A 21857-nucleotide genomic window follows, 5' to 3' on the forward strand; every position below is an offset into this window, starting at 1 on the left:
GTAAACAATGACGAGCTTTTATCGTAAGGTGACTTTTGTGCTGTGTGCCTTTCCTCGGGTCCTCCTCTGTAGGCGGGTATTAGAGGACAGAGTTTTTAGAACACCAGAGATTTTGTTAAGACCCAGGTTCTAAGCCCACTGTTTTAATCAAAGTTTTAGGTTTGTTTCAGTTTGTTTCTTGAATTCTAGAGCTTTCCACTTCTGGCGTCATCTATTAATTATATCAACAGAATCATTGTGACTCTGCTAGGTTATCTAAGGCCCCATACGGTCCTGTCGCCAGTGTACCATTTTGAACTTGGCTGTTGCCATGGACACTGAGAGTACTCGGAGTCTCCATTCTGCAGGTGTCCCGTGGCCCATAGGAACCAGGCAGTGGGCCCTGCCCACTGTGTGTCCATACAGAGTGGTCCCTGTGGTGCTCTTCTGCTGTTGGGAAGAGCTGTGCCTGTGGATAGCTGTAGGGTTTTGGGTGAACAGAAACTTCCCCAACTTGATCAAAATGGAATCCTACTTCAGAATATGTCAAGATCTGTTTTCTTAAAGGCGTTCACCTGGCAAAACATTCTGCGCTGGTTGGGTAGTGCAGCCGAGCCTTGGATGCCACTTCCTGCTTTGTCATGTTGCTTCCTGGGACTTGCCCGTGGTCCTGTTGCTCTAGCCCACGTTGTTACTAGTAAGCCTGGCCTACTGTCAGAAATGATTACAGATAAAACTTTTTTTTTCTCCAGTGCTGCCTTAACAATTTCAGGAAAAGACTAAAATGCTTCCGATGTGGAGCGGACAAGTTTGGTAAGCCCAGATTCAGCTGTTTGGAATACCTGCATTGGAACCTGACTGATTGGGTCATCTGTGAGCCTGAGGCAAAGTGTAGACTGTAGGGCCTTTGAACCAGTACCTTGTGTGTTTCCCTTGACCCATCCTACCCTAAGTGTGGTGCTGCTGGTGATGGTGAGAGCAGACTCCCTTTACTTCCCAGTTAAGTCTGCCTGCCTGGTTTGTATCCCACACTGGCTGTTGCTTAGCCCCAAGGTAATGTCAGCCCTCCACTGGGCCACATATGTCCACTGTGTTGCAGTCCACGTTTTTTATGCCAGCATCACTGCGGGTGCCCTAGAGCCACAACCTGCTACCGAGGGAGCCAACGACGGCCCTGTCTGCTTTAAGCCTTGGGGTCTGAGCGCATCCCGTCGCTAGAACACCTCGGTTGGTTGTTCGCTCGTCCTCAGTTGCTGAGCCACTCCTCCCCTTCCCTCCTCGTAGACTCTGAACAGGAAGTGCCCCCCGGGACCACGGAATCGGTGCAGTCTGTGGATTACTACTGTGACAGTAAGTGCGCGCCTCAGCCTCGGCCCTCACATTAGGAGCCGGCTGCAGGCGCAAGTCTGTTCACTTACCTTTTACAATGAGCAGCAGCTTCAGTTTGTCCCATAAAGGACTGGTTTTTAGAATATTCTTGTCAAAGTGCAAGACGTACTAGGAGCTGCCTGAAATGGATCTTTTTGTTTGTTTGTACTGAAACCTGCCTTGAAAAGCATTGGTGGTGGAAGCACGTATATATGTCGTTTTTCTCACTTACCCCCAGCGATCATACTTCGGAACATAGCCCCCCACACAGTGGTGGACTCCATCATGACAGCACTGTCTCCCTATGCATCCTTGGCCGTCAACAACATTCGGCTCATAAAAGACAAGCAGACGCAGCAGAACAGAGGCTTCGCGTTTGTGCAGCTGTCCTCCGCAATGGTGAGGTGCTCTTTGCGTCTTTCCCTTTAAAACACACTGAGCCCAAGGGCGGTGGTCCATCTAGCAGTGGTGATCCTGTGTATAGGCTCCTGGGGCCCAGAGTTCAGGGCTGCGTGAGGACGGTCACTCCTGAGTGACACAGGTGACGCGTATACCTTGAGTCAGCCTCGTCCTTCCTTTGTCCTTTGTTGTAGGCTGACTTAGCATTTACTCCTTTAATAGTAGGGAAAACCGTCATGTCCTGGAGGACAAGAGGGTATTTTTTTCCCCTCAAGGGTTCAGAACCACAAACAATAATTAATTGCTGTTCTTTTTAATAGGAAGCTGGATTACTTTGAATGGGGGTGAGGGATAGATCAGTAGGAGAGATTTTAATCAGGTGACCACATCACTGTTCCCCACACTCTCCTTCAGGACGCCTCTCAGCTGCTTCAGATACTGCAGAGTCTCCATCCTCCTCTGAAAATCGATGGCAAAACTATTGGGGTGGATTTTGCCAAAAGTGCCAGAAAGTGAGTGGCTTTATGTCCTTATTTCAAATTCTGCATCTGCACCCTTGTCCAGAGGTGCTGTGCTGGCCACACCCTTGGCCATGTTCTCTCCAAGGGCTCCCCTCCCGGCTGCCCAGGCCCTGTTCCCTCCTGCCCTCAGTACCCAGGTGCCACAAGACTTGAGAGCAGGACAGAGGCAGACAAGGCAGAACAGGTGCTGTGCAGGCCCATCTGGAAGTGACCCTCCCCTCAGAACATCTGGGTAGCAGTGTGTGCACAGAGCGTCCATCTAGAGACACAAAGAAAACTTCGCATTTTTATATCACTCTCACCTGGCAGATGTGTTACTGAGTGGCAGGGTGCAGAGTAGAACAGTGACACTGCAGTTTTGGTGATAGTGTTTGCCCCCTGAGGGACTTGTCTGGAGAGCCTTCCCCACTCTGAAAGGTGGCCTTGCTGGCATTCGAGAGCTCCCAGCAAAGGTGGAGCAGATTGCGGCTTCCTTGGCAGCATGGGGGTGCTGGGGAGTTTGCAGGCATGGAGTCACATGATTGGATCTGTGGTTTCAGAGACTTGGTCCTCCCAGATGGTAACCGGGTCAGCGCCTTCTCTGTGGCTAGTACAGCCATTGCTGCCGCCCAGTGGTCATCCACCCAGGTAAAGTGGGGGGTCTCTCTGCTCAGAGTAGCATGGTGGTGTCCCCAGACTCTCCTATGGTGCTCGCCCTGGAGGCTCTCCGCGGGTGTTTTTAGAAAATAACGTCCTAGCTACTTCGCTGGGTGTCCATGAAGTTTGTGTCTCCTCTTCTTTTGACACTTTGTAGCCTCAGAGTGGGGAAGGCGGCAGCGTTGACTACAGTTACCTACAGCCAGGCCAAGATGGCTATGCCCAGTACACGCAGGTAGGTGGAGCTGCCTGACACCCAGCTCTGGTCTCAGGGTCGTCTGAGTAGAGCAGCTTTAACCGTGGACTTCTCTCCAGTACTCACAGGATTACCAGCAGTTTTACCAGCAACCAGCAGGAGGACTGGAATCCGACCCACCGTCCGCACCCGGTAGTGCCCCTCCTCTCCACTCTGCCCTGCCGACGAGATCAGCTAGATGTTCTGGCTAAACGCATGGCCCTGCAAGGCTGGGTTGAGTGGGCCACATTCCGGGTTGTCACCTTGCGCCTAAGGTTCTGGGGAAGGATTGCCCTTGTGTGTGAGAACCAGTCACAGTCTTTCTGAGGCCATGTCGTGATGAGTGTTCATTCTTGGAATTCAAGTCTTCGTTTCCTGTCTTCGACCTTAGGAATCACAGGTGCCCACGTAGGTTCAGGTGAGCAGAGAAGTGTAGTCCGAGAGTGGCTCCCAGACAGCAGGCAGAAGGCTCATCGTGAGACTCCTTCACCCGAATTTTGGTTCCAGAATCACAGAAGCCTCCAGTCAAGGCGCTTCGCAACCCCAGAGCAGACGGGAAGCCCTTCTTCCTGCCCTTAGTCATGCAGAACGCTTAGCTCAGAGGGTCGTGCTCCCGTAGAGACCCTAAAATAGAAGTGGTATAAGTTCGAGGGCACTCGATGGAGATTAGGTTTTTAAGAGCAGACATTTACAGGCTGAAGGCTGGGTTGGGCCCTGACTGAAAAAGCTGTTCTTTGGCCCTTCCTAACCCCTGTGTTTATCATCAGGCACAGCGGTGACCACGACCTCAGCAGCTGTAGTGTCCCAGAGTCCCCAGCTGTACAATCAGGCTTCCAATGCGCCCAGCTCTCCGGTAATCCTGTTGTCTTAGTGTGAACTGGTGACTGGTGGGGAGACTGTTGGTCTGAGGTTCCCTTCAGGGGGTGTGTATGTCCTCTGCATGATCCAGCTTGACCTTCAGGAGGAACACTGTGGGCATGTGTTGTGCGCAGGGACAGCCTGAGATTGTTGCTCGGGTGTGTCTGCCGGGCTCCTTCAACTACGACGGCAGTGAGTGCGTTCTCTTAGAGGCTTTCCCGTTGATGTTATAGCGAAGCTGCTGTTCTTTCCAGACCGAGGAAGCACAGCCTAGCGCCAGCACCAGTGCACAGCCCCCAGCCGCTGCCCCCGTGGGTGTAGTTCCTGGCACCAAATACGGTAAGCCAAACCCCCAGGGCTGGTGACCGCCAGGGTCCCGGTTACCTTTGTTCAGTACAGCTCCTCTCTCCCCGGGGGCCTGCGGGGTTGCGGGGCCGCAGGGTTTGCAGCCCACCATTCTCGCCTGGAGTGACCCGTGCCAGGTTTGGTTTTGCAGCGGTGCCCGACACATCCACGTACCAGTATGACGAGTCTTCAGGGTACTACTACGATCCCACCACAGGGCTGTACTACGACCCCAACTCGCAGGTAAGTGCACACCCTCACCCCCCAGCTGCACTGGAGACACTTTCTGAGGCACGACATGAAATGCCCCTGCAGAGGAGCATGTGCCCAGACTAGTTCTGACAGCTTTAAAACTACCAAGATACAATCCTTTTTTTAGGATTTAAATTTATAAAGTTTTAAAAAATGATTTGATGTATGATGTGCATACAAGGTCACAGCTGAAATGTGTGGTGTGTTGGCATTTTGCGTGTGTTCACGCCCGCATGTGTACCAGTGCTGAGAGGAGGGAGCCCGTGCCTTTGTGTCTGCAGGCCCCACGCTGCCCCTCAGTGACCACCGTGAGGCGTTAACAGTTAAGGGGACAGCAGCCTTTGTGTAAAGATCTAGATGGAAGTTCTCAGAAATTAATCAATTTAACCATTTACAGCATACAGTTCAATAGTTTTAATATATTCACCACTAATTCCAGAATGTTCTCAACCCTCCCCCCCCACCCCCCCCACCCAAAAGCAGCCACTGCCTTCTGCTTCTGCGGGTCTGCTGCTTCTACACTCTTCACACAAAAGCCGTCAGATACATGAACCCCTCGGGTCCAGCTTCTTGAACTTAGCATCCCCGTGTATTCTTGAGAGTGGTAATGAGCAGATCTGTGGGGCGATGTTTAGTTTTTGGTGCTGTATGTAACTTTTAAAGAGGAAAAACAATCTTTAACACTCCATAAATAAAGAATTGTTTATGACCAGGAGCTGCATCTGTTGAATCATAAAGTAAGACACCAGTACTTTTAACAGGAAGTTGACAGTGAGAGCTTCTGGTTTCTGGGAGTGAGGTGTGAACTCTGCAGCCTGTCTCTGCAGCCTGAGCCCCGCTCTGGGCCTCTGCACTTCATGAAGTCTGACCATTCTGTGGGCACTTCCCAGGGGCCCCAAGTCGGGACCTCTGTATCTGTGACCCTCCTAACGGCCTCCCCAGTCCCTGCTGAGCCGGCAGGGCCGAGTGGCTGGAGATCAGAAGAGGGGGCGCTGCCTGTCCTCATACAGCTCTTCCCACACACTTGAGATCAGAGCCTTCACGTGTCCCCTCCCGGGCTCCCCAGCTGGCGTGGCAGCCCCCTGCCCGGGTGCCCCAAGGGGCTGTGAGTCAGACCTAGTGTGGAGCGGTTCACTGGGTGTCACAGACTATGCTATTACAGGCTCCTCCCAAACCATCTGGTTTGTGCAAACTGCCTGTGGAAAGGAGGGAGGCACATGGCCCTTGGGGTGCCCTACAGGACCCAGGAGTAAATCAGTGGAAACCGGACTCATAGGAAGAGGCCGTATTCTACCTCTGCCCACAGAGTGCCATGGGTCACTGCCGGCCAGTTAGGCGCTTCTCTGGGAGGAATAGGACTGGTCTGCTGCATGTTTTGTGTTCATATATTTAGTATTTTGGGCAAAACTGTCCCCATGTGGTGTTTGACAAGGTGCTTCCAGAAAGCGATGGCCTGTCATGGCAGCAGGTGGGCATTAAGGGTGTTGTTTTCCAGTACTACTACAACCCCTTGACCCAGCAGTACCTTTACTGGGATGGGGAGAAGGAGACCTATGTGCCGGCTGCAGAGGCGGGCTCCCACCAGCAGGCCGGCCTGCCCCCTGCCAAGGAGGGGAAGGAGAGAAAGGAGAAACCCAAGAGCAAGACAGCCCAGCAGGTGAGGTGTAGCCTGGCCAGGGGGTCCGCTTGCTGGTATTGAGCTTAGTCTGGGGGCTGTTTGGGGGTTGTGGCATTTATGCCAGGTTTATTTGGAGTCTTTAAAACTGAGCCCATCTTAAGTTTGTAGAGCATTTTGCAGTTTTCGGTGTTGCCGTACATTGACGGTTGCCTGTGGCTTAGAGAGAGAGACCCTGGGGGGCTCACTTGCGAGCAGGACTTGCTGTCTTCTGCTTGTGTGCAGTAGCATCTCGTGAGAGTGTCTGCAGTAGAAGTGAGGGCCAAGGGCTTTGCTAGAGAGTCTGTGCTTGCGGCGAGCCCAGCGCCTCCTGTCAGGGCCCTGCAGGCTGTGTTCTAAATGACTCTCTGCCTGAATGTTTTCTTCCATCGTGGTTGTCTAATATTAGATCGCCAAAGACATGGAACGCTGGGCTAAGAGTTTAAATAAGCAGAAAGAAAATTTTAAGAACAGTTTTCAGCCCGTCAGTTCCTTGAGAGAAGAAGAAAGGAGAGAATCTGCTGCGGCAGACGCTGGCTTCGCTCTGTTTGAGAAGAAGGTAACACCAGCAGGAGAGGCCTTGCTTCCCTCTGGGACCCAAGGAAAACCGAGGCTTAACACTTGCTCTGTTTCCCAGGGGACCTTAGCCGAAAGGCAGCAGCTCATCCCAGAACTGGCACGAAATGGAGACGAGGAGAATCCGCTCAAGGTAAGAGGGGCACAGTGTCTGAGGCCAGACCTGCCGCTTGTGTCTCACCCCGGATCTCAGCCACATTCCGGCACGTGGGGTTCCCACGTAAAACGGGCTGCAGTCCCTGCTGGTGGATATCTGGGGCAGTTCCACAGGCTCTGTATCCCTGTGTGAGAGCAGGTGAGGTGGAGCAATGAATGAGGCCTGAATTCTTAAGCTCAAGTTAATTTCGTTTTGCTGCATTTGTAGAGTTTGAACAGTCTTGAAAGAGAAAGTTAAGACAAGAAAAAACATGCTTTAGATAGAGACAGGTCTGGATGGACCATTACTCTGACCTGTCGCGTTTGGGGTGTTTATATGTGGTCAGTAGTCTGATAACAGCCATCGAGGAACTCTTCTTGGGCCCAGGAGGCTAGGTGCTGCAGGCTGTCAGTGCTGGTGCTTGAGGACCGCCTGGCCCATACAGCTGGATGAGGTGCAGTTCCCCCTGCAGCGTAGTGCAGAGCGCTGGGCGTCCACCCACGTCTTGGGCTTGGCGTTGTGTGTTACCCAGATGCGTCACCATCACTCTCTTCTGTGTGTTTCCAATGACACGCCTCCTTCTGTCCCCAGAGGGGCCTGGTTGCTGCCTACAGTGGCGATAGTGATAACGAAGAGGAGCTGGTGGAGAGACTTGAGAGCGAGGAAGAGAAGCTGGCCGACTGGAAGAAGATGGCCTGCCTGCTCTGCCGGCGGCAGTTCCCAAACAGAGACGCCCTGGTCAGGCACCAGCAGCTCTCAGACCTGCACAAGGTGGCCCAGTTTCTTGGAGCTGGTCTGAGGCAGGGAGGGGAGGCAGGGAGGTGGTGTGAGTGCCTTTAGAAGTTGTCCGTGGTCACGGAGCAGGGAGGAACCCGGCAGGCGCCCCCCAGGCCTCTGGTCCTTATGCCGTGGCACTGAACTGGGCTCCAACTCTCAGAGCGCAACAGGTGTCAGTAGTGTTAGGACATTTCAGATTAGGGGTCTGAATCTAAACATTTGTAAAATCTCTTGTTTAGCAAAACATGGACATCTACCGACGGTCCAGGCTGAGCGAGCAGGAGCTGGAAGCCTTGGAGCTGAGGGAGAGAGAGGTGAAAGAGGGAGTGTGCCCCTAGAAAAAGTATCTTGGGGTGTCTTCCTTCAGCTTTTATTCACAGCACATAGTTCCAGTCCTGGGGGCAGGGTCGATTTGTCGTGCACTTGTCCCCCGGCCGTTTTGGCTCATGGACTGGATCTGGGTTCGGCATGCTTTGGGACCCACACACTGCCTGTCCGCGGGAGTGGCGGACAGGAGCGCTTCCATGGGGCTGCTCCTCAGTCTGAGCGCCAGTACTTGCTGGCCAAGCACTTGGGTGGCAGTGAGGTGTGAGTGGGTGGAAGCTGTGGGCAGGGCAAGCCTGGAGCAAAGACAGGAGAGGCTTTAAGGCCAGGAGTGGGCAGGCACTGGGGCCGCTGATGCAGGGTTTGACATGCCAGCAGGGGGGCCATGGGTTAGCAAGCAGTAAGCCAGTGGGCACATTACATGAATTTCTCACCCCAAGATGATTCTGAGGTGTCCATAGCTAGGACTTCAGCTTCTCTCTCCTGTTTTCCTCCACTTTCACGGTGCCAGCTGCCCAGGGACAGCTGAACGGGTCCCTGGGAGCCTCCGTGGCCTGTCTCACATGCTGAGGCTCCCTTGAGGACTTTAGCAGGTGGGACCATCACCCCGTAGGCTGGCTGAAGAGCTTGATGAGTGGTAGCTGATTAAATAAAAGTGGTTATAATGGACGCATGTGGGCCCCAGCTTCTGCGCAGCCCCTCTCTGCAGACCTGTCTTTGGAGATGGGGCGGGGCAGCGCAGGGACTAGGGCATGCGGTGTTTCGGGCCACGCTGCATGTCAGGGAAGCACAGGCAGTGCAATAGGCTGTCACAGAGGGCGCCTGGGCACCTCCAGCAGTCGTTGCTCTCCCCGCAGATGAAGTACCGGGACCGGGCTGCAGAGCGGCGGGAGAAGTACGGCATCCCCGAGCCCCCAGAGCCCAAGCGCAAGAAGCAGTTTGATGGTGGCACTGTGTACGTATTGTGCTCATCTTCCACTTCGTTCACTGGGCTCTGGCCGTCTGATGTGACCGCGTGTTTGCTCCTGACAGGAATTACGAGCAGCCCACCAAGGATGGCATCGACCACAGTAACATTGGCAACAAGATGCTGCAGGCCATGGGCTGGCGGGAAGGCTCGGGCCTGGGCCGCAAGTGCCAGGGCATCACGGCCCCCATTGAGGTGAGCGTGGGCACAGCCCTCCCCACCCCATCCCTGCAGCCACCCGGTCCACCCTCCTCAGATGTCAGCCGGGGGGGATCAGCATGGCGTCCTGCTTGCTTTCTCTGGTCTTCCAATATCTGGGTAAAATTTACCTTTCTTAAGGGCTGTGTCTCTCCTTCACTATAAAGCAAACCCTTTGTTCATCCTCCTCAGACTCATGTGGCTTAGGTTGGACTTGCAGAAAGCACTGGGCTTTGATCGCCTTTTGGGTGCGTTTGGTCACATATAAAACAAATTGGGTGGGATTTGCACCCATGAGAAATCCTTGAGCTGGTCGGAGCTCAGGCCCCCACTGGTCTTGCAGACGGGAGCCGCGCCGCTTACCGCCCCTCCCAGCCGAGGTGTGCCCCGTGTGAGTGAGTCTCCCGACCACAGGCTGTCCTCTGCTGACGGTGGCGGTGCCTGGGCCCTCCCCAGGCTTCAGCGCCGCCCTTTGTGAGGGCGGCGTGGCCCCTCCGCCTGGCTGCCTCAGCCCGTTGCGCTCCTCGGTCTGTAAACCTCCCGGGCTCCAGTATGGAGTCCTTGTCTTCACTACACAGCCTCCTTTCCTCTGCCTCCGGGGGCTGACTAAGGGAGTGGGGGCAGCCCATGCCCTCCCCGCAGCTGCTGACAGAAGGTTTGTACCCCAGGCCCAAGTGCGGCTAAAAGGAGCTGGACTGGGAGCCAAAGGCAGTGCCTACGGCCTGTCGGGTGCGGACTCCTACAAAGACGCCGTCCGGAAGGCCATGTTTGCCCGGTTCACGGAGATGGAGTGAGACTCAGGGTGGGGGGCGCTCTGAGGACACAGGGCCCCTGCCTCAACCTGCTGTCTTGCCTGTCCCCTCTAGGACGCACCTTGTGCTATGGTCCAGGTCTTAGGGGAACCACCTCATGCTGCAAGGAGGCCCTTGTGCGGGCTGCGTGCTGGGTGGCCAGCCTGCCTGTCGGAGGGCTCGCGGGCTGGCCGAGGGGCAGCGGCTCTGTTATCCTCAGTGTACATAGTGTAGCGCAGCGAGTGTACATTGTAGCCCACGTCATGGCTCCTCAGCCCTTGCATCCCTACAGCTGTGGGGGTGCCCCAGCCAGCCTGTTACATCCGAGTCGCCTCTCATTTGTTGCTGTGCTGTCTTTTCTTGGCAACTGCCTTGTATATATTTGTATATGACACGTTTGTACAGAATTTTGGAAGATTTTCAGTCTAGTTGCCAAATCTGGCTCCTTTACAAAAGAAATACCTTGAAAAATAAGTCTTTGTGTCTTTATTTGGTGCCTGGGTGGTAGAGCCCGTGTGAACCGGTCAGGCCTTGTGGTGGCACAGGTGTGTTCACAGTGACTGATGAGGAGGAGGACATGCGTCTCCCTTGCCCCTGTAGTGACACTGTTCTGAGATTTTTAAGTTCAGGAGTTAACATGTTTTTGGCTCCTGCTGGAATAACCAGTCAGCTCTTATCCTTCGTTCCTGTTGCTCAAGACCACGGTGAGTGGGGGCCCTGCGGGTGTCCCATCTCACAGGCTGTCCTCCGTGAAGGCAGGTCCTGCTGTGCAGGGGGGTCTCCTGCCCTTGGCTGGATGTGGGTGAGCTGGAGGGCCTGAGGCAGCCGCTGAGGAGAGGTGCTCAGGGATGCCACCCAATTGCCCACTCTGATGTCATTTTGACCAGCAAGGCCATCCATGCCTGGTGAGGGTAGGAAGGATGCCTGTATCCAAAGGCGCCCAGGACCGAATGGTGATAGCCCATCTGGCGTCTCTGGGGGTCGGGGAGACGCTCCTTGCCAGAGCCAGGACTCCCTGGCTGCACATCTCCCTGTTTTCAGGGAGGCCTGACCTTTCTGAAAGCATTCACGGGCCCCCAGCAGAGACCCCAAGGGTCCAGTCCCTTCAGAGTCTGAGCCTGTCTGTGACGGAGACAGCAGAGGCCGATGCAGGAGCCCCAAGGTTGGGCTTTCATGGCATAAGGTTTGGGAGCTTGGCCCACAGCCTGGCATCTTCCGGATCAGCCCTGGGGCTCTGCACCTAAGCGGCAGAGACACAGCCTCCCAAGAGGCATGGCCAGCCAGCCCGCAAGGCTCCTCTGGCCAGGCAAGGATTTCCCAGAACGTGGGCTGGAGCCCTAGGGGACCCTCATCCCCTACCAGCCTCCTGGAGCCATGTGGACCTGCCACACCAGGATGGGCTCCCATGAGGTCTGCTCTGGACCATAGCATCTACCCTGGCACTGCTGCCAGCTTTGCTGCAGATGCTGGCATCCATCGTCAGTGATCTGAGTCAGCCCCTCTCCCAGCGGCTCCACAGCCGTGCCTTTCAGCAACATACCTAATGCGCTGTGGCCCCCAGCTCGCACCTGAACCTGAGGTCCGACAGGCCATGCATTGGGATGGGATGGGGAATCCCTGTGGTGCTGACGTGAGGCTGAGTCCCCGGGTGTGCAGGCAGCCACATTCCCAGGACGTCTGCCCTGCCTGCAGGGCTGCTGTCCTCCCAGCCGAGCCTGAGCCTCCCAACAGGGGACCCCATGTTGCAATTTGGAAGGGTCTCTCGCTGAGCCAGAGGGAGCCTCCAGGGACCCCAGGTGCAGCCTGCCCTTGCCTGGGGCAGCTGCTGCAGTGTGTAGGCTCTGAGGCTGACCCTGCCGAGCTGTTGTGGCCAGGCATCAAACAACCTTCAAAGGCCAGATGAGCAGCCAGGCCCGAGTTAAAGCTCCTAGGCATGCCCAGCCTGGCTGGGCTCTAGGGCACCTGGAGCCCAGGCGTCGGCCATCCTGATTCCCAAGTGAATACCCTCGAGGACCGGTGGGGTGTGTGTGAGGGAGATCGAGGGCGCTGTGCCTTTGGTGGCCACCAGGTGGCAGCATGCCACCACCCATGGGGCCAGTTCAGATGGTGCTGGTGGTAGGAGGGTGTCTCACTGAGTCCTGGGGTGCTGAGGGCCCAGGGCTTCTTCCAGTCCTCTGAGATTCAGGGAGATCTGGCCAGGGGAGCTGGGCAGACGACGTTTGTGGGCCCTGCAGGTTCCTGCGTGGTCTCCTAGCCCAGAGATGCCCATTGGCTGAAAGGGAAGTTGGCACCGGGTGTGGCACAAGGGCTAGTGGCAGAAAGTGCTTCCTGCTCGAGCAGGCAGTGCTTTCCGACCCAGCTGAACAATCTCAGCGACCGATAAAATGCCTTTCTGCCTCCCACGCTCCCCTCATGCATCTGCCTGGTGATCGGCTCTCAGGAACACTTGGCGGGGCCCACACGACCTGTCTGTGCAGCCAGGGAGAGCCGGGGCCGAGCTTGCCCAGGGCGTCCAGAGGGAGGTGCAGCGGTGCCTTCCGGCAGCAGGCATGAGCCAGGGCGCCACACACCCCTCCCCTCCCCTCCCCACACCTCTCCCTTCCTGGTTAAGGGGAGAAACAGGCTCCAAGCAGAGCAGCAGCTGGAGGTTGCCAGGCTGGCAAGTGCTGAGCGTGGGTCTGACACAGGCCCCTGCACGTGGCTGGGCCCTGGGCAGGTGGACGGGACTGTGGGGAGGGGTCCTAAGCTGCCGGCACAGGGTCAGGCTCTGGTTGGGGCCGGGAGTGGAGCGACCTCCCCTCACAGAGCCCCATATTCCCTGGGGAGGGAGGAGGCAGGGAGAGGCCAGGAAAGGCCGCTGGGGACAAAGCCAGCCCCAAGCATGCCTGGAGGAGGAGCAGGAAGGTCTGTGGCTGTGGGCCAAGATAAGAGACCAGTGCGGCTCAGATAAGGCTGAGCACAGCCACCGAGCTGGCTGGCGGCGGGGGGCCCAAGGTGGCAGCCACGCCTTCTGTCCACTGAGTGCCCCCAGCCTGGGGCTCCCCGGCTGCAGCTCCCAGCTCCGGACTGGCTCCGGGCCGCACCCTGCCCCAAGCCCAGCTGGACAGGAGCCATCCGGCAATGGCTCATGGGTGTAATTGTCCTCCACTCTCCCCCTTGCTTGGGCCCTGAGGAAGGGGCACAGATGGGGTCTGGCCCACTGGGCAGGGTCAGCTTCGGTGCCCAGGATGCTCATCCCAGATCTGTGGGGCCTGGAAGCTGGCAGGGCCCCGATCCCAGGGCATCAGGCAGAGGCTTCTCCCCCCACTTTCTTCTCCCCAGCTACTCAGCTGGGAAGGCTGCCCCACCACTGCCGCCACATGGGGTACCCTGTGGGGGGGGGCATGCACATGCAGGCACAGACTGGGCACACCCCGACGCCTCAGGCAGGCTCCAGCACCCTGGATGAGGGGTGGGCGGGACGCACAGACACCTGCAGACCCCAGCCTGGCCCTGCTGCCCCCACACACATGAAGTGTGCGAGCTCACGCCTACCTCTCCCCCGACTTGTGCGAGCGTGGGTGGGCCCGGCGGTCAGGATTGCCGCAGGCGCATGCTTGGAGCCCACTCTGGGCCAGCAGGGCAGGAGCCAGACTCGCTCCCCTTGAAGGAAGGAAGCCCCTGGCGGCCAGCCGGGAGCTGGGAAGGGGGTGGAGCCCGAGCCGCGGGATGGCACTGCTTGGGCTGACAGGCCGGGCACACCCCTGTGCACGCACACAAGCGGTCACCGTGCTGTCCCCTCCCAGGTAGGTGCATGGGGGGGTGTCCACCCTGAGCAGGCTGCTGAGCTGACTGAAGGGTCCACTGCTCAGCTGTAGGTTCGAAGAGCAGAGCGGCAGGGGGAGGGGAAGCAAAGACAGGGGGCCCCTGAAATAGATGGCTCAAAGCCCAGAGCCTTCCCTCTGGATACCTGCAGCCACACCTGGTACGGAGGGGAGGGGGTAGCCTTCTCAGACCGGTAAACTGAGACTCAGAAATGGACAGCGGCAAATCCTGGCTGGTAGGGCTCATCAACCAACCATTCGTGGAAACACAGGCCTCCTGTGCTGGGTGTCCCACCCATCCGAGACTCTGAGACCCAGGCTCATGCTGCCTCTGCCACCCGCCTCGGGCTGGGGGTCCCCAGAACCAGCGGGGTGCTGCCTCCTCTCAGACAGGCTCTCATAGGACTGGCTGGACCTGTGGACCCCCTGGGGGCTAGACCCGGGCACTGGCTTGGCTGGGCCTCTCTGAGATGAGGCACCCCAGACGGGCACCCTCCCAGGCTATACCAGACTCAGATTCGAAACGTGAGCAGCAACCGCACACCAGGGCTGCCCCCACCCCTGGATTTTTCTGGTTCTTATTAATGTAAATGAAATCTGCTCTGAGCAAGCATCTTTAATGGAAAGCGTTCCTGGAATTTGCGCACACGTGGTTGGGGGGGTGCCCTGAGATTAACTCTTGTGCAGCCAGACAGAGACTCAGTCTGCGGTGACCCCGGGCCTCCAGCTGGGGTGGGGCTTGGTGCGACCAGGACAGGCACCCAGACCCTCTCTGTGCATGTTCTGCCCTCGCCTGGAGCCAGCTGAGCAGGTCCAGAGGCTTCTCAGCGGAGCCTGAGGAGGGTGTCCTGGACGGGACGTGGGGAGCCCTAGAAGGTCCCTGGTCGGAGAGAGGCCCAGCCAGAGGCGGGCGGGGCGAGGGGGCAGCTGAGGGCCAGGCTGCCTGTCCTGTCCTCACCTGGCTCTACTCTGATTTGGGAAGGGGGACCCGGGCAGCAGACCCCTTTCTTTCAACCTTCCCATGCTGCAGGGAGAAGCCCTTGCCTCTGTGAAGCCCCCACCCCTCCTCTGCCCACTTACTCCTGACCTGCCAGGCGATCATCTTTGTAACTGTGGGGCCAAGAGGGCATCTGGAGACCCCAGCGTGTGTGCCCAGGGTGACCATGGAGGAGGGGGTGCGGACAGAGAAACCCAGCCAGGAGCCCGCAGTGTGCCCCTGCCTGGCTCCCGTCCCCAGATCCAGATGCCGGTTCCGGCAGGGCCCAGGAGGGCCCCGGAGCTGCCTCCCGGCCAGGACTGCTGTCTGCTGCCCCCGCGGGGTGCAGGGGAAGAGGCTAAGATTTCAATTTCTCCCAGGTGTTTCTCCGTCTGGAGGACGCCTTGGGGAGGCTGGCTGAGGGGCCCGCTCAGAGGGGCCGGGGCTCGGGACAGGCGGAAGGAGGCCGCCGAGGGGGTCGCGGTCAGGGGGAGGGGCTGCGAGGGAGGGGGGCCGTGGGCTGACTGTCCTCCCCGCCACCCGCACCTGTCAGGCAGGCTGGGGGCGGGGCCGGCCAACTGCGCGGCCTCCCCTCCCAGGCTGCCTCTGCCGAGCACTCCGGGCCCGGGGAGGTGCCCCCCGCAGGCCGGGCCTGAGGCTGCCCTTCCCGCGCAGCCCCTCGCCCCCTGCCTCGGGCTGCCCCTTCTCCGCAGCTGCTGACTGGTGGCGACGGGGAGGGCCCGGCCCCTGCGCCCCAAGCTCCCTGCTGTGCAGTTCAGCCGGGGCCCTGGGCTTCCGTTCCACCTGGGGGGCCACCAGCTTGCCAGCCAGGGAAGCGGAGTGGCCGCAGGGCCCACGGCGCTGGCAGGGCCCCCAGCTGACCGTCTGCTCTCCGGGAGTCCACAGGACAGGGAGTGGGACTCGTGGCGGGTGAAGGTAGCTCTGGAATGGTGACTGTGTGGAGGGTGGGAAGCGGGGGACAGCATTTGGGGACACAGTCCTGGGGAGGCGGGAGCATGGTTCAAGGAGGACAGAGTGTATAGAGCAAAACTCTGGGCGGAGAGGTGGGGAGATGTGGGGCACAGCCTGCCCGCAGCGGAGGTGAGAGGGCCCTTCTGGGGCGGGAGATGTGGCTGGGAGCCCCCCTGGCAGGCCGCGGGCAGAAGCAGCCCCAGGACGCGGCAGGCGGGGCTGCCCTGTCCTCTGTGGCCTTTGCCTCTTCTGATCCCACCCCACCCCCTGTACACATTTCTGGGACACATGGGGGGGTCTGGCTGCTGGGGTATATGCCCTTCCCCCGACGCCCTCCGACTCTGTCCTGCTGTCCATCTGTTCTGTCACCCTCCGAGGACCCCCAAGGCCAGGGCAGCACCCTCATTAGGGAAGGGCTTTGAGGGCCTTCTGAAGTGCTGCGCCTCACCCCCCCCGCCCGGCTGCAGGCTCTGGCCCCAGCCTGATAAGTATTCAGGGCAAGATAAGCAGGAGCTACCAGGCCCCAGCCCACACTGCTGTCCCGGGAGTGGGAGGGAGAGGAGATCAAAGCCACAGGACTGAGTTTCTGGGGCCGAGCAGGTGTCCGGCTCTGGTGAGGCTGCCTGAGAGGGTGCAGGCTCTGTGCTGGGGGTCTGGGTGAGAGAGGGGCTTCCTCCAAGGGCGTCTCCCCACCCCCAGCAGGTCTTGTCCTGGGGACAGGTACATGCCGGACTTGGGAGGCATTTAATTCCTGCTCTAGGGTGGACACACAGCACCTGGTGGGGTGCAGGTGTTGAAGCCACACATGGGAGCAGTCCTTAGCTGGGCACACAGAGCCACCCTGACACTGAAACAGAAACCTGGTGAGGGAAGAGTCCAGGAAGGCTCTGGGCGGTCCTGGCCCAGGGGGTAGTGCCCAGTTGACCCACAGGGTCACCATGGATTCCAAACCTGCCCACAGGGGGTGACTCTGCCATGCTGGGCTCAGGGCTGCTGCAAAGCAGGGTGGGTAGCCTAGGGAGGCCCAGCTGCAGGTCCCAGACCCCCATTCTCTGACTCTGCCTAGTGGGCCCCAGATCTGTGTCCGTCCGGGCTGATGGCCCAGCCCCAAGAGCCTTCCCTCTGAGAGAAAGACCAGGCTCTGAGGTTTTGGGGCCAGCTGGGGTCCTCAGCTCTGGGCTTAATTCTGGCTTCTGGTCCTGGCTGCTCCGCATGTCAGATACCAGCCTGGGGCTGCCATGACTGCACCCATTCGTGCACCCCGCAGGGCTGGGGATGGAGACCCATAGCAGGTTCTGCCTGCCCAGCCTGGGCTGGAGAGGGGTCAGGTGCCTGGAGAGGCTGGAACAAGTGCCAGGACGCCACAGGTCGCGAGTCCCCACAGGCGGCTGCCCCCGCAGCAGTGGTCCCTGTCTGCACCCACACGTATAACCCTGCACCAGACCCCCAGCCCTGTCACATCCCTCCTCCTCGCTGGAACCGCAGCCCCAGCAATTCTGCCTGCCTTCCAGCCTGGTGACAACATGCCAGGCCTGTCAGCGCTCCCCCCTGCAGCCCTGGGTGTGCATGGATGTGGACCGCCCAGATCTTGGGACTCGTTAGCCAGGGGCAGTGCAGGCTGGTGGAGAGCCCGCATCCTGAGCGCCAACCCCCAACCCCCAGGGCCGGCAGAGAAGTTGGGCCTACCTGAGGGGCCCTGGCCTGCCTGTCCTCCTGCACAGTTGGCAGCCCTGTGGCAGGAGGCATCAGGGATCCCTGGGCTGGTCTGGGGCCTCCAGAGTGACAATGCACCATTTCCGTGCCATGGGCTCCATTCCCAGAGGACCCGCTTCTCTGCCTGGTCACCTCCCTCTGGCCTGGGGCTCACACAACTGCCTGGCGCTCCGCTGTCTCTGAGTCTCTGCCTGGGGTGCACATGGGCAGACGGGTCTGGGACTGTTGATCATCAGAAGCATGCTTGAGGCTGGCAGGCTGGAAAGGCAGACCCTTGCCCACTCCCTTGCTTCCCATCCTGCCCATGTGCACAAGCACGCGCACCCACACACACAGACACACACACACACACACAGAGGTCTCCAAGGCTGTAAGTAGCCCATATAATCTCTGAACCTTGGCTGCACTAATGCATTAATGGAAAAGCTTGAGACCCCAGGAGCCGAGATGCTCCCAGGTGTGTCTAACAAGCATCTCATGGCGACGCCAGGATCCGAGAGACTGATGATGGTGGGATGTCAGGCCGTGGGGCTGGGGAGCCTGCATGTCCAGCCCCTCACATGGAGCCTGTGGGTGTGGGAGGGTCAGTCAGAACCAACATCTGCGCCAGCCAGTCCTGAGCCTGCACCAGGGGCTGTCCGGCCTGGCCTGTGTGTCTGGCTGCAAGCTGTCCTGGGCTTCCTGAGTGTCCTCAGCGGTGACCAAGGAGACCACTGCTCTTCCCTGACGCTCACACTAAAGCAGGGTCCTGGTGATCCTCCCTCCAGGCGTGAGGCCCCCTCCAGGCACGTGCAGCTGCCCTCGGGGTACCACATAGCTGTCTTCCAGGCCTCAAGCTGACTCCGGGCCTCACACTCGGCTTTCTCAGTATTGTGATGCTCCCAGGACACCACTGCCTGAGGTCAGGAGCCGACTTGGTCACCAGGCCCTAGGCTCTGCCCAGTTAGGGGCCCAGTTAAGAAGGCTCAGGATCCCACTGGGGAATCATAGGCTGGAGGTGGTGAGAGAGGGGTGAGGGTCCAGCCTGGCCTTCTGACCCCAGAAGTGTGGAGAAGGTCATGATCTCAGGCCAGACAGCCCCCTGCAACTGCCGTGGCCCAGGCCCAGCCTTCTCTACCCGCCCCCTCCAGCCACCTCCCAAATCCCCAATCCCAGCAGCAGACCTCGGTGTTTGCCTGTTGCCATGGCAATGGGATGCACCTTTCTGTTGCCATGGCAACCAGCCAGGGGTTTTTAAAATTCAGTTGAGGTAATTTCCACCCCTCAATCCTCATCCTCAGACACTTCAGTCTTCTCTTTTCTTCTCTGAATCTTAGAAGATTGGGGGGGTCCACAGCCACCAGGCAGAAGTAGGGGGTCAGAGGAGCTGTTGGAAGACCGGGCTGGTTCCTTCCTGAGTCCTCCACCCAAACTAGACCCTGGGGAGTAGGGCAGCCTCCTCCCCATTCTCTCCAGGCCCAGTCTGCAGAGAGGCGTTAGGGCTCTGCACCCCCGGGGGGCCTGGTGGAGGCAGCCCATACAGCACGTGCCCAGGCAGGAGCAGGAGGGTCAGCAGGGCACCCCAAACCTGCTCCTGCATCCCCAGGACAATGGGAAGCAGCCGCCATTGCTGATGCTGTGTCCTGGCGCCAAGGAGCTTTGAGGAACCCCAGGCCGGCGGGGTTTGGGCGGAGGGCGCCCAAGAATGTTGGCAGGGAGGAGACACAGAGGCTGTCCTGTCCCTGCCCACCTCTCCCCGGCACCCCTCCTCAGTCTGGTCGTTGCACACGGATGGGACCCCGCACCCCTGCCCACCCCACCTGCCTCCCGGCTGGGAGGAGAGAGCCTGGCAGCCGGGACAGACAGGTGCGAGCCCGTTGGGCAGGGGAGCCTGGGTCAGGGGGACAATGAGCCTGGAGCCACGGGCTCCACCCACCCTCCGTGGCTGCGTGCGGCCCCTCCCCTTGCTGACTTGGCTCTGCCCCGGGCTAGTGCTCCTGGCTCCGTGGCTGGCCTGCCGGAGGAGGGGCTTCTAGGAGCCAGGGGTTGGGGGCGCCTACAGTGGGCCCCCTCCCCAGTTCTCCCTAGGTCTGCTCCCCTGTCCTACCAGAGGGGCGTGGGTGCCCCCGGAGCCGCAGCAGCCCAGACTCCAGGAACGGCAGGGCCATGGAGAACCAAGACCCAGGCACGCTTCCTTCTGGCTTCCTGGCCCCTCAATTCAAGTGCCAAGACCCTATGGTCACAGCCCTTCTTGGAATACCAATGGGCACGGCAACCTTGGAGGGCTATGCAGACCCCCAGGCTGAGGCCCAGGCCCTACCCACCTCTGCCTCACCCATGGCCGGAAAGCCACAGAGACCAGGGGTTTCCCTGGGTAGGCCCGGCCCTTTCCGCCACCTCTGTGGACTGGCAGCCCCAGCCAGCATCCAGTCTCCTCACCAAGGACCCGCAAGGCCCTTTCCGGGCCCACAAGTGCCTGAGTGCCTGCCTGTGTCTGCAGCCCCAAGAGCAGTGTGATAAAGTGTGGAGGGCACTTTGATTGTGCCCTCGGCTCCCCTTGTGCAAACAAAGCCACGGGGCTCTCCATAGCCTGCGCGGGGCTCTCTTCTGTTCTGCGGGCTGGTGGGACACGGCTGGTGGGCAGGGGCGAAACCCGAGGCCTCTGGGAAGGAGGTGGTGGGCCCACCGTGCTCCTCCCAGGCTGGGCTGGGAGTGAGGGAGGGAGCCCGGCCCCAGCCCTCGGTGGCAGTGGGGCCACTGTGGTGCTGCGCCCCGTCCCGCACTCAGCTGATGAGCACCCGCGAAGTTCTGCTTACTCCCAGGCCCCTCCTGTCTACATTCCTGCTGGCATGGGGACATTTACCCAGACCGCCAGGGCATGGCTCTTGGCGCAGGCCCGGCCAGCGGGAGAGCACAGGTGATGAGGTCCCTGGCAGGAGAGGGAAGAGTCTGCTCCCCGAGTGGGAGCTCAGGCTTCCTGTCGTCTGCAGGGTGGGACGCTGGGGTCACTAAGGAGCGGAGGATATGAACCATCTGGCCAGCTGCTTCGGTGCCTGGCCACAGAGCAGGTAGCAGATCAGAGCTGAGTCCCCTGGGCAGACTGGGGGCAGATGGGGCCCTGGGTGTCACTGAGGCCGGTCCCTCTGCTGGGCAGGCTGAAGACTAGTCACTTAGGGGGCCCTCCCACCCCCACCCCTGACCGAGTGCCATCCTTGGCGGCCCTGCAGGAAGCGCCCTGCTTCCCCCCAGCAGCCCTCGGCCACCCAGTACTCTGACTGCCCACGCCTCTCAGGGCTCTCCGGCTTCTCTGCAGCCCAGGCGCAGGCACCTACTCCTCCGCCCCAGACCTGTCCTCCAGGAAGATTCTGGGCTCTGGGCAGGCAGAAAGCATTGCTGGCTAATGTCCATACCCCTCCCCACCCACCGCCCATCCCAGAGCCTGGAAGAGAGGCAAGCACACAGCCTGGTCCACGTAAGAGGCGATGAATGATTTTGCCTTCAAGTGTTGGGAATGTGCCATGCCTGGTGGTCCGGCAGTCAGCTGACTGGGCTGCGACCTGGGGCTGCAGGGATCTGGGAACCAGGTGCACCAGGCTGATGCGGTCTGCATCCTCCCAGGCTTTGCATCCCAAGGGGAAGGAGGACAGAGCCGATAGAGTAGCTGGGCCTGTGACAGGGTCCAGGAGGGACCAGGTGGCTCTGAGGACAGGCCTCTGAGTGGGGCTGGCTGGGTCTGGGGCTCTGCACCCTGCAGCCCAGAGGGACAGGCACTCAGGACCAGGAAGAGCCCCTCACAGCTGGGGCTGTCTTTGCAGGTTTCCCCTGAGGCCGGGCACGGGGGGTCAGAGGGCTGTGCAAAGGCACCTCTTGTCCACAGCAGACATCCTGGGGACGTGGGGCCAGGGAAGGCCATGGGGGGCCTCAGGTCACTCAGACCTCATTGGCTGCTGGCCCCACAAGTGGGATTACAGGCTGAGAACACAACCAGGGGTGACCAGGAAACACGTGGGGGAGCAAGCTGTGGGAGCCGTGCCACCTAGGCCTCATCTGGACTCAGCTGTGCTCCTTCAGGCAAGGACCTCACTCCCAGGGGCTGCCAGGGGCCCCTGGTGCACCAGCCAGGCGTGCACCCACCCCACCTCCCCAGGCCTTGTGGCTCAGTGGCCCACATCGGACAGGTTCACCATGGCCAGAGCAGGGCCAGCCTCCTGGGCATTCCACCTGCCAGTTCAGGTTGTCTGAAATGAGCACCAACCTCTTCCAGTGGGGCTGGGCCCAAGTAGGCCTGGCTGGGCTGGGCAGTGGCCTCCCAGCTCTGCTCTGAGACTGCCCGAGCTCCCATGGCTGTCGTGGCCCCAATCCTGCCCAACCACGTGGGCCCTTAGCCCCTCAGCCCCA

General features: G+C 59.6%; 1 protein-coding gene across 6 annotated transcripts in view; it reads left to right on the forward strand.

Annotated features, from left to right (window-relative positions):
* Nucleotides 1-10490, forward strand: part of RBM5 (RNA binding motif protein 5) — a 22611-nt gene extending 12121 nt beyond the window's left edge. For 2 of the 6 annotated variants that reach the window (XM_036994237.2, XM_036994239.2), the window contains 18 exons: nt 732-792; nt 1264-1329; nt 1586-1746; nt 2161-2258; nt 2807-2894; nt 3061-3138; nt 3219-3291; nt 3906-3991; nt 4230-4335; nt 4493-4584; nt 6089-6250; nt 6657-6806; nt 6885-6956; nt 7551-7730; nt 7976-8050; nt 8918-9015; nt 9093-9222; nt 9777-10490. In XM_036994237.2, coding sequence (XP_036850132.1) covers nt 732-792; nt 1264-1329; nt 1586-1746; nt 2161-2258; nt 2807-2894; nt 3061-3138; nt 3219-3291; nt 3906-3991; nt 4230-4335; nt 4493-4584; nt 6089-6250; nt 6657-6806; nt 6885-6956; nt 7551-7730; nt 7976-8050; nt 8918-9015; nt 9093-9222; nt 9777-10019 — 2019 coding nt within the window. In that variant the 3' untranslated portion in view covers nt 10020-10490. The other 4 variants (XM_036994238.2, XM_073230604.1, XM_017669664.3 and 1 more) reach the window with 4 other exon arrangements.
* Nucleotides 10491-21857: the final 11367 nt, after the last annotated feature.

Source organism: Manis javanica, chromosome 3, assembly GCF_040802235.1.
Source record: "Manis javanica isolate MJ-LG chromosome 3, MJ_LKY, whole genome shotgun sequence".
Lineage (NCBI taxonomy): Eukaryota > Metazoa > Chordata > Mammalia > Pholidota > Manidae > Manis > Manis javanica.